Raw genomic sequence first — 9,978 nt, forward strand, 5'->3', positions numbered from 1 at the left:
AACTTCCTTTCTTATGCACATGTTGTGAGGGGTTTTTTGCCCTTTTTTGCTCAGTTATTGTCCTTTCTTGAAAGACAGCTCTTTGGTTCATTTGGGGAGTTACTGACTTCCTGTCCCCCAGAGTTAAGTGGGTTTTTTCCCCCCTTTGGGGTTTCTAGTAGAACACTAGTGGGGTATATGCCAGGGATACAGGTCTAGGCTTGAAATGCCAGCACCCAAGGTAAATGCCAAGGGCAAGGCTTGTCAGTCCTTTGCGGGTGACTGGAAGGGACAGTTTGGTTCCTATAGATTTGAGATGATCACTTAAGGGCCAGATGTAATTTCAGTCTCTGTGACAATGGAAAGAGTTAAATAGTTTTCTAATTGTCTATTTCTGGTTTTGGTTTAGTTTCTAGAGTCCGTAGCCAACATGTTTGCAGCCGCTCAGCAACTCTCTCAAAACGTCAGTCTAGGTAAGCTGTGTTCTTTGGTCTTTGTTAACAAAACACTTTTCTGTTTCTGTATTATTTGCAAATTGTTTGTCTCACTTCAGTGTACTCATCACCGTATTTGCAAGTGTATGCTCTATAGGAAAAGACATGAACAGGGGATGATGGTAGGTATTAAACATTCATGCAATTTTTTATTTGGTAGATTTGAGTTCACTTGTGAAAGGAAGGAGCACGGTGTGTGGAATATTAAATGTAAAGAGTATTCTATAATATTTTAGTAACAAAGGAAAGCAGAGGACGATGTAATTTAGAAACCAGGTAATCCTTCCGTGATTGGGGCTTTTGCAGCACACCAGTTCTAACCCTTTCCTAAATCCTCCATTCTGATTGTACCTGTTGAAGCAGGTCATTCACGCCTCTCAACACTTGCTAATTTTCACTGAAAATATAATGTGCTAAAAATTTTTAAACATTTTTATTCACTCTTCATTTTAGAGGTCTAGTCTATTTAAGTTTTGTTTAAATGAATCAATTTGAAGGAAAAAAAAAACATAGAATTTAGGTACAGGAAATTGACAGAAATCTGAAAGATACAGTTCCACCTTTCTGATTTGGGTACTTTCTTCTAGTGGTCTGCTCAGGACTGCTCTTTGTATACTTTATATCCATAAACATGTGTTTTCATTCTCAGTTGTTGTTCTACAACAAAGTTGATCTAAATGTGACATATCCCCAAAACACTATTGGGAAATTGTTTTATTGACAGAAGTGTTTGCACAGCTTTGTCTCTGCCTCACACATTCAAAGTAATAGATCTAATTGGAGACCCTCTGTGCCAGAATTCATCAGCTGCAGAGCTGTTTGGTTTTACTAGTTCAGAGAAAGCCTGCCTAATCTGTCTTACCATGGTAGTTCTTGTTTGAGTTTTCCCCTCCTCCTATGTGTTTCTCTCCAGAAATCGCCCAGCTCCTCCTGGTGGTCTCTGATGGACGCGGCCTTTTCCTTGAGGGCAAAGACAGAGTCCTAGCAGCAGTTCAGGCCGCCCGGAACGCTAACATCTTTGTTATTTTTGTTGTGTTGGACAATCCCAGTTCACGGGTGAGTGACTACTAACAGCTAATTTTATGGAGATAAAGTGAGAATTCCCTCCAAGCTGTTCTATCTGAAAAATGGCCTGCGTCTCACCATCATACCGAGAACTCCTCTAACACTCGTGGCATCCTAAAGGGCGCTGTTTGAGGCATCTTACAGTTATGTTCGCATATAATTGCGCAATGACTCGGTGATGTAGGCATGGTTATTCCCACTCTGCAGCAAAGGACAAACACGGAGAGGTTGTAGGTAACAACTCAGAAGCCACACCTACTAGAGACCATCCTCTGAACCACTCACTGTGATGACTGGCGCTCTGATGGGTCATCTCCCTCTGCACAGCGTCACCACAGACATTGCAGCCTTTGTGACAGGCCTTGTCCGCTGGAAACATAGCCAGCCCTTCCTGGGTACTTGTATCTCAGCAGTGCCCTCCTCAGAGGAGCAAGCATCAGTGGCTCCAGAAAGGATAGGCAGTTCTGTTCCAGGGGAAGTCCCATCTCTCCAGGTCACATTAAGGCCTAAATAGCAAGTTGAAGACTTAACGTGAATTATTCCAAGTATAGAATAGGAAACACCATCGTAGGGCAATCAGGTTTGTTCATCTACCCCTTTCCCTCCCTTTCGGTGTCCATTCTCCTGGAAAGGATACTCAGAAAGAGATCTGCCTCTTCCTTAATAAGAGCTACTTTTATATGCAGGAACCTGTTGTCTGCAAAAGAGATCATAAAAGAGCTGATTTAATTTTTCTCTTCAAAATGTTTTCTGTTGCCAGGATTCTATCTTGGACATTAAGGTACCGATATTTAAAGGGCCTGGAGAAATGCCTGAAATCCGATCGTACATGGAAGAGTTCCCATTCCCGTTTTACATAATTCTCCGCGACGTGAACGCACTTCCCGAGACGCTCAGCGATGCTCTCAGGCAGTGGTTTGAGCTGGTGACAGCCTCTGACCACCCATAGAGCAGGAGGAACACAGTCCCAAGTGAGGCTTTTAACTGCGCTCAGAATGTCACACTGCTTGCCAGGAGCTCCCTTCTGGAGAACTGTTTCTGAACTCCTAGCTTGAAAATGGTATTTTATCTTAGACCTGATTTATAAACATTCACCCAATAGCTACAAAAAATTATCGCAACGTAAGTTTCTATTTCAGGGCCTTCGTGCTCCCTGCTGTGCCTGGGCTCCGGTTCTTATAACAAACCTGGGGTGGTGAAGGAACAGCAGCAGGAGTCTCATACCTGGGGCAGCCCTGGCCCAAGAGGAGGCTGCACCCCACCCTTGGGCCCAGCTGCCTTTTCCCTTCACAGGGACTCTGGACACCACCTCGAGGAGATGCTGCCGGGAACATGGGACTGTGCCAGACCTCTGGACAAAGGACTGAATAAAGGGAGTCTCCCTTTTGACCCTGCCCTATGGCTTAGCCTTGCTAAGTCCGCAGTGTGTACCCAAAAGCTGTCAAATGGCTGAGACAGCTCCAGTTTATTTTTAGAGAGTCAGTGTATTTTCTTACCATGCTTCTTGTGAAAGGAACTACCTTCTCTCCAAGGGGAGGAACCTCATGCTGCGTGTGTTCTCATAAAGCAACCAGACATTATGGGAGCTCAGATCCTCAGAGAATGACCCTCGGGTCGTGTATGAAGGAAGGGGCTTTTCCCTGTGCTCCTTCACCTTTGCTGCTTCGGGAGACTATGCAATGATGGAAAGATGATTTTCCCTTTGTTTATTCCATTCTCTCAATGCCACAGTTCCTGTTGTAGTAATTTATTTCTTTAGTTCATTTTTCTTAACAGTTAAGAGGAAGAATCATTCCTCATATTGCTTTCAAGCTGAACTGAGCCAGGCTCATCCTGGAAAAGAAGTGCTGTGTCAAAAGAACTGAGCAGCCAAACCTCTTTTCCCAGTCAGAAATCCACCAGCGGTTTTTCAGCAGTTTTTTATTTACTTGGCCAAAAAGCAGTGCTTGAATACTTGAAACTGTGCTGTGTTCTATTTAAGTTCTGCCTGTCCAAATGTCCTTTTGTAGACAACATGCCAGGATGTAATCGTCCATCTCCATGTGTGTTACAGTTACACTGTGAAGTGTGCCACCCTTCTGAGGTGGTCCTCAAAGACACAGATTGCTTGTTGTTGTTTAACCAAGTGTCCTAAAGCATGTACCTGAGGTTATATCATTTTTTTATTCTAAAAAGCTATGCAGCTTGTATTCTGAAAAGTATTAAAAAGTATACCATGGTTGATGTCACTTATGACCATTCTTAATGGAATATGACAAGAGTGTAAAAGGTGTGCGGAGGGTCTTGACTGCTGGATCAGGCAGCTGTCACTAGTTGATGCTGTGTGTCGTGACCCTGCAACTCAGTGGCTTACCTCAAACAGCCCCAGGGTCTGTTTCTTGTGTTCATGTCTGTGGTGGGTGAGCCTCAGCATGCTGGCCTCAGGGCAGAAGAAGGGCAGGATGGTGGACGCACACAGTGGCTTGTAAGGGCACTACTCCAAGATGAGTTCTGAGTGGAAGAGATGTATCACTAGCCAAAGGCCTCTGTGGGGCAGGAAGTTTAGCCTTCCTGCAGGGAGGTAACACCAACATTATGACTGTGACGCAGTCCATCATCGCCCTTTAATTGACAAGACCGGCTAAGCTGGAGCATCCCAGTTGGCATACCAACATGAGTGATTCCCCTGGCCCTAGAATAGCTAACAAGGTGGCACAGAAGAATTTGAGTAAGCAGGTTACTGAGGAGTGCCATTTTCAGTTTGTGCTGTGATGGGAAAAGCTCAGGAAGCACAGCAGCAGACACAGGAACTGAGGGGGTGATTAGGAAGCGTGACATGCCTGAGTCACTGAGAAGCGGCTACTGTGGATGCTTGCTCACTCACTCTCTCACGTGGAACTCAGCCTTTCCAGCTGCCTCACTTTCCCCTCCCATCTCTATCCAAACCCCAAATCTTGTCAGGTCTTACTTCTAGACATTTATCTTATTCTGCCCCTTCCCTTTTGCTTTCCTCTGTACTGTACTGCAGCTGGATCTCTTTTAAAATGTAGCTCAAACTACTAATCACCATGCCAGCTTCACTCCATCATACAGCATCCTTGGAGATCTTTCTGAATTCCTGTGAAGAAGGTACTATTTGTTGTTTCTTGACCTAGCTCCCTTGTCTTCTCTCCCAGCATCCCCACCACACTATTTGATCTGCTCACAACAAACCACAGGAGCCCTAGAATCTGCCAGTGTTCCATGTGTTCTTTGTCTGGAATTCTCTTACCCACTTTGCCTTTCTGATGAACACTTAGTTCAGATAAGGCCTGGAAGAAGAATGTGCTCCCATGGTAGGAGCCTTGACAGCATCTATAATACTACCTTAGACTTATGTCTTCCTACCCTAAGAGTGATTCTGAGAACAGAAGGCATATATGACTCAGGACAGCATTACCAGTGTCTGGCATAAGGGAATGTTTCTGGATGAAAAGAAGAAATAGTATAAAAATGTCTGTTCTCATGTTACTTTATAGATTAAGATTCTAAGATGATTTAAAGGAAAATGACAAAACATTTCTAAAGGTCATAGACAAATAGACACTTCCAAGATACTACAGGATAGTATTACTGCTTAATGAAAACACAACAAAAACCTGGATGAAATAGCTGTAGGGGTTATTCAGACCCTAAAAGAATTTACCAAGACCATCACAAAGCCCAGGAAGATGCTGCTGCTGCTGCTAAGTCAATTCAGTCGTGTCTGACTCTGTGTGACCACATAGATGGCAGCCCACCAGGCTCCCCTGTCCCTGGGATTCTCCAGACAAGAACACTGGAGTGGGTTGCCATTTCCTTCTCCAATGCATGAAAGTGAAAAGTGAAAGTGAAGTCACTCAGTCATGTCCAACTCTTAGTGACCCCTTGGACTGCAGCCCACCAGGCACCTCCGTCCATGGGATTCTCCAGGCAAGAGTACTGGAGTGGGGTACCATTGCCTTCTTCGCAGGAAGATGAATGAATGGTTAATAAATGGTGCTGAAACTATAGTTTACAACTGGAAAAGAACTTATATCCCCAATATGCTATAAAACAAAATTCTAGGTGGAGTAAATATTTTAAACATGAACAATGAAAAATTTTTAAGAATTAAAGGGAGAAGATGAATCAAAATAAAATGCAATGTATAGAGACTTAAAGCTCTATTAAAAGGATCAAACTTTTTTAAATATGGCAAGCTGCATATAAAATTAAAAGTCTAGGTCATCATAAAGGGACCAAAGTCGTCATAATTGACAAAATAAGTGTAACTGAAAGTGACAAGGGATATTTCACTAATAGTTAAAAGGGAAAAAAAAATGAATTGCTAATTAGATAAGTTTTCAGGCGTTGCCTGCATGCAGGAGACTCGGGTTTGATCCCTGGGTCAAGAAGATCCCCTGGAGCAAATGGCAACCCACCCCAGTATTCTTGCGGAGGAAATGACATGGGCAGAGGAGCCTGGTGGCCTACAGCCCATGGGATTGAAAAAGGGTGGGTTATAGCATCAACATCATTCACACAATGCCTGGTAATAGCCATTAGGGTGCTTACATGTGCTAGGTTCTGTTCTCAGTGCACTACATACAATACTACAATAACAACTCTGGCAGATGCTATCAGTTCACTTTAGAGATGAGGAAACAGGCGGGTACACACACACACACAAAGTACACAACTAGGAGAAGGATACACACACAGTGAAGTACACAACTAGGGAAAGGATTCACACACACACTGAAGTATACAACTAGAAGGATTCCAAGCAAGCAAATCAAGTGGAGATGCTCAGGGAACGAACCGTTAACTACTGAACATTTAAGGCCGTATTTTAATTCGGAAGTAGGAGGGATTCCCTAACCTCTTACAGTTAATACACGCCAAGAGCCTACAGAGTGTACTGCTGCTAAGTCGCTTCAGTCGAGGGAGAATAAAAACAAGTATAGGGAAATAAAAGCTTAAGGTGTAGGGATATTCGTTTCCTCATTACTAGTGATACAAAGTTCTCAAAACTGCAATGGGACAACCACCTAAAACCTTGTAACTAATGACGATCGTGAAGACTACAGCACCAGGAAAAACGCAACAGAAAAGAGCAGGGCAAAAACGAGAAGAGAACACAAACTCAGAAATTAACAATTACAATTGTAGTAATTTTAGCTATATACACTAAATCTCAAAAGGAATAGTTTTCTTCCTTCACCACCAAAACCCTTAACTTTCATTTAATAGAACAAACACGTGTCGAGAACTGTGCTAAATGCCTCACCATTATTTCATTTTCACAACAATCTAGTACGCAGGAACTGTTATCCCATTTCTCTGATAAGAAAACAGGCTAAGACAAAGAGAAACTGTCTCGGGCTTTAGTTTCGACCAATAGACTGCGTGGTTCTTCAGGGGGCGCACACGCTGCAGGCCGTCTCCGAGGAAACCGAGTTCGCCCCGCCCCGTCACCCCCCCCCCCCACTTCCGCTCCTGCGCGCCCGGGCTTTGGCGAACCGCGCTGTCAGGACGACATGGCCACTTCCCGCTTGCCCCCAGCAACACTAACACTCAAGCAGGTACCAGCTGTTCCCGCGGGCCTCTTAGGGCAGCTTTTCTGGGTCTGAGCTCGATTCTCGACCGCTTCCTCCACCCATCCTATAGAGTGGGACTGAGGGACGACTGGGGAGGAAGCCCCTATGCGCGCCGCACTCTGATTGGCTCGGGCTGGGGGGCGGGGCTTCGCGCCTTTGAGGACGGAAGGCGCTGCGGGCCGGGGCTGCTCTCCGGTCGCTGAGGCGAGAGGCTTGGCTGAGGTCTGGATCTCTAGCCCGGGTACCTCAGTGCCTGGTGACACACTATAAAGACTCCTCTGTCGCTTGTACTCTTTAAAGGATCCTGTATTTGACAAATGAGTAAACAGTCCAAGTAAATTTCTTGCCGTTTTCTTAGGGGAAAAAATGGTTTTCTTTCCTCTTTTCAAAATTGAGGACCAAAGAGAAAAGAACCCACTGAACTTGACAGTTGTGCAGCTGTAATTGCTATTTCTTCTCTCCTGTACAGTTCATGAGAAGGCAGCAAGTTCTCCTCCTCTACAGAAGGATTTTGCAGGCAATTCGGCAAGTTCCAAATGATTCTGATCGCAAATACCTGAAGGACTGGGCAAGAGAAGAATTCAAAAGAAACAAAAGTGCCACGGAAGAGGTGAGACCAAGATCACTAGTGAGGGAAGACCCTGACCCTTTTGTACTGATTCGTTTTTTTAAAAAAAGTCTATACGGTATCTTGGAATATCTACTGAAATACCACCAGGCTCCTCTGTCCATGGGATTCTACAGGCAAGAACACTGGAGTTGGTTGCCATGCCCTCCCTCCCTCCAGGGGATCTTCCCAACCCAGGGGTCAAACCCGCATCTCTTAGGTCACCTGCATTGGCAGGCGGGTTCTTTACCACTAGTGCCACCTGGGATGCTTGATTAGTGAGCTTTTTTTAATAAATTAGTAGCTGTCTTGGACTATGTCACTGAAATGATATATCTTGATCATTGCTCTCAATGTCACTGATTTTTCACTTAACTGGTATTTTAATTTTACAGTGTTTGTTCTATCTACACTCTACAGTGGCATCACCCAACTTTTCTGTTAAACCAAATATCTGTATGCACACACACACAAAGATAAATATTACAGCATGGTAGTCTGGGAAGTATGTTTGGGATATATGAAAGCATGTCAGACAATTGTATACCCCTGATTGTTAATTCTGGGCTTTCCTAAAGTACAGCAGTTCCAGTTCTCAGTGTTAATTCTTAATTTTAACAGATGAAATGGTAGAGCTGTACCTTGTTCTACCAATTAAAACTGACCAGATTTCACTTTCTTCTACAGGATACAGTCCGGATGATGATTACTCAAGGCAATATGCAGCTCAAAGAGTTAGAAAAAACACTTGCTTTGGCCAGATCTTAACTACAGCATTGTTCTGAAAGGTTTTCAAAGTCTCCATGTGTTTAGTTGAGCTTAGGCTCAATTATGGGCAGCCCAAAGCCAAGTGAAACTGTTTATATGTAGAACCCTTGAGCAAAATATCAGAACATGGAGCATAGCATATCAGAGAGAAAGCCAAGAAAAGTGCATCAAAAGAATTGTCTTAGCACGGAAAAACACACCCCGTATTTTGAAAATGTTTTTGGATGTGTCAGCAGTATTTTATAAGAAGCAAAAATCAGTACAACAGATAGTCAGCACATAAAAAAGATGTTCAACACCATTAATCAATCATCAAGGAAATGCAAATCAAAACCACCAAGAGATGCTATTCACATCTACTAGGATGACTGTAATTAAAAAGGGAGGTAACTGCAAATGTTTGTGAGGACAGAAATTGGAACCCTTATACATGGCTGGTGGGACTATAAAATTGTGCAGCCACTTTGGAAACAGACTGTCCAGATGCCCAAAGGGTAAAACAGCATTATTCATAAGAGCCACAAAGTAGACAATCCAAATGCCTATCAACTGATTAAGGACTAAGTAAAATGTGATATACCCATACAATAAAATATTATTTAGCAAACAAAAAGGAATGAAGTACTGATACATGCTACACCTGAATGAATCTTGAAAACATTATTAAGAGGCCAATCATAAAAGATTACATATTGTCTGATTGCATTTATATGAACGCACAACTCAATATACTAAAATCTATTGAATTGTACATTTTACATGTATGCAAATTATCTCTCAATAAAGCCATTCCACCACCACCCCCTCCCCCCGATTTTTTTTGTGTCAATCAGTAAAGCTGTTTTTAAAAACTGTGAGGTGTAGGGCTAGAGGTGTACTGACCTCAGAGACAGTCTGGAGCTTCCTTGGAAAGTCTGTGTTATCCCTCAGGGTTTGTTGAGGCATGTCATTAAGATGTATCATATCTGATACTCAGAGGACTCGGAAGAGATCACCACAGGGAATCTAGAACTTTGTTGGAAAGAGGAGAAAGAGAAACTTAATGAACCTTCCAAAAAGAAGAGGCAGTTTCTGGATGAAACAAATACAGTTACCTTAACAGCCATGTGGAAAGTAAATCATTCAGGAAGCTTCTCGGTGCATTAGATTCTGCCCTGGTAACAGGAAAAAGCAGTCTAAAGAATACACTGGATATAAAGTTGACTTCAGGACCCTTGAAAGAAACCAGACGTTTAATTCAGTGAACGTGAAAGCTCACGGAAGAGGCTGGGATTGGCAGTTCATCTACAGAACAGATCTAACCCAAGAATCTGAGCAGCACCTGAAAGATGGAGAACTTGTGCAGGATGATAAAGCCGTGTGAACCTGTGGTGGTTTATCAGTAACCTGCATCCCAAGGCCCACCTTTGCCTCCCACAGCTTCAGAGGCCACAAGACAAAATAATTCTGAATACTCTTCCACAGGGGAATGTGGACATTTCAAATG

At 43.4% G+C, this 9,978-nt stretch overlaps 2 protein-coding genes across 4 annotated transcripts in view; both read left to right on the forward strand.

The window, feature by feature from the left end:
* The window catches only part of MDN1 (midasin AAA ATPase 1), a 141,290-nt gene extending 137,524 nt beyond the window's left edge, over window positions 1–3,766 (forward strand). For 2 of the 3 annotated variants that reach the window (XM_055535485.1, XM_055535487.1), the window contains exons 100-102: window positions 389–452; window positions 1,387–1,529; window positions 2,299–3,766. In XM_055535485.1, coding sequence (XP_055391460.1) covers window positions 389–452; window positions 1,387–1,529; window positions 2,299–2,487 — 396 coding nt within the window. In that variant the 3' untranslated portion in view covers window positions 2,488–3,766. The remainder of the gene's footprint in view (window positions 1–388; window positions 453–1,386; window positions 1,530–2,298) is intronic. The other variant, XM_055535486.1, reaches the window with a different exon arrangement.
* Window positions 3,767–7,007: 3,241 nt separating this feature from the next.
* Window positions 7,008–9,292, forward strand: LYRM2 (LYR motif containing 2). The gene is made up of 3 exons (XM_055535499.1): window positions 7,008–7,102; window positions 7,587–7,727; window positions 8,412–9,292. The coding sequence occupies exons 1-3, from the start codon at window positions 7,058–7,060 to the stop codon at window positions 8,490–8,492; spliced, it is 267 nt and encodes an 88-aa protein (XP_055391474.1). The 5' UTR covers window positions 7,008–7,057; the 3' UTR covers window positions 8,493–9,292.
* Window positions 9,293–9,978: the final 686 nt, after the last annotated feature.

This window comes from Bubalus kerabau, chromosome 9 (genome assembly GCF_029407905.1).
Source record: "Bubalus kerabau isolate K-KA32 ecotype Philippines breed swamp buffalo chromosome 9, PCC_UOA_SB_1v2, whole genome shotgun sequence".
In the NCBI taxonomy this organism is placed as follows: Eukaryota; Metazoa; Chordata; class Mammalia; order Artiodactyla; family Bovidae; genus Bubalus; species Bubalus kerabau.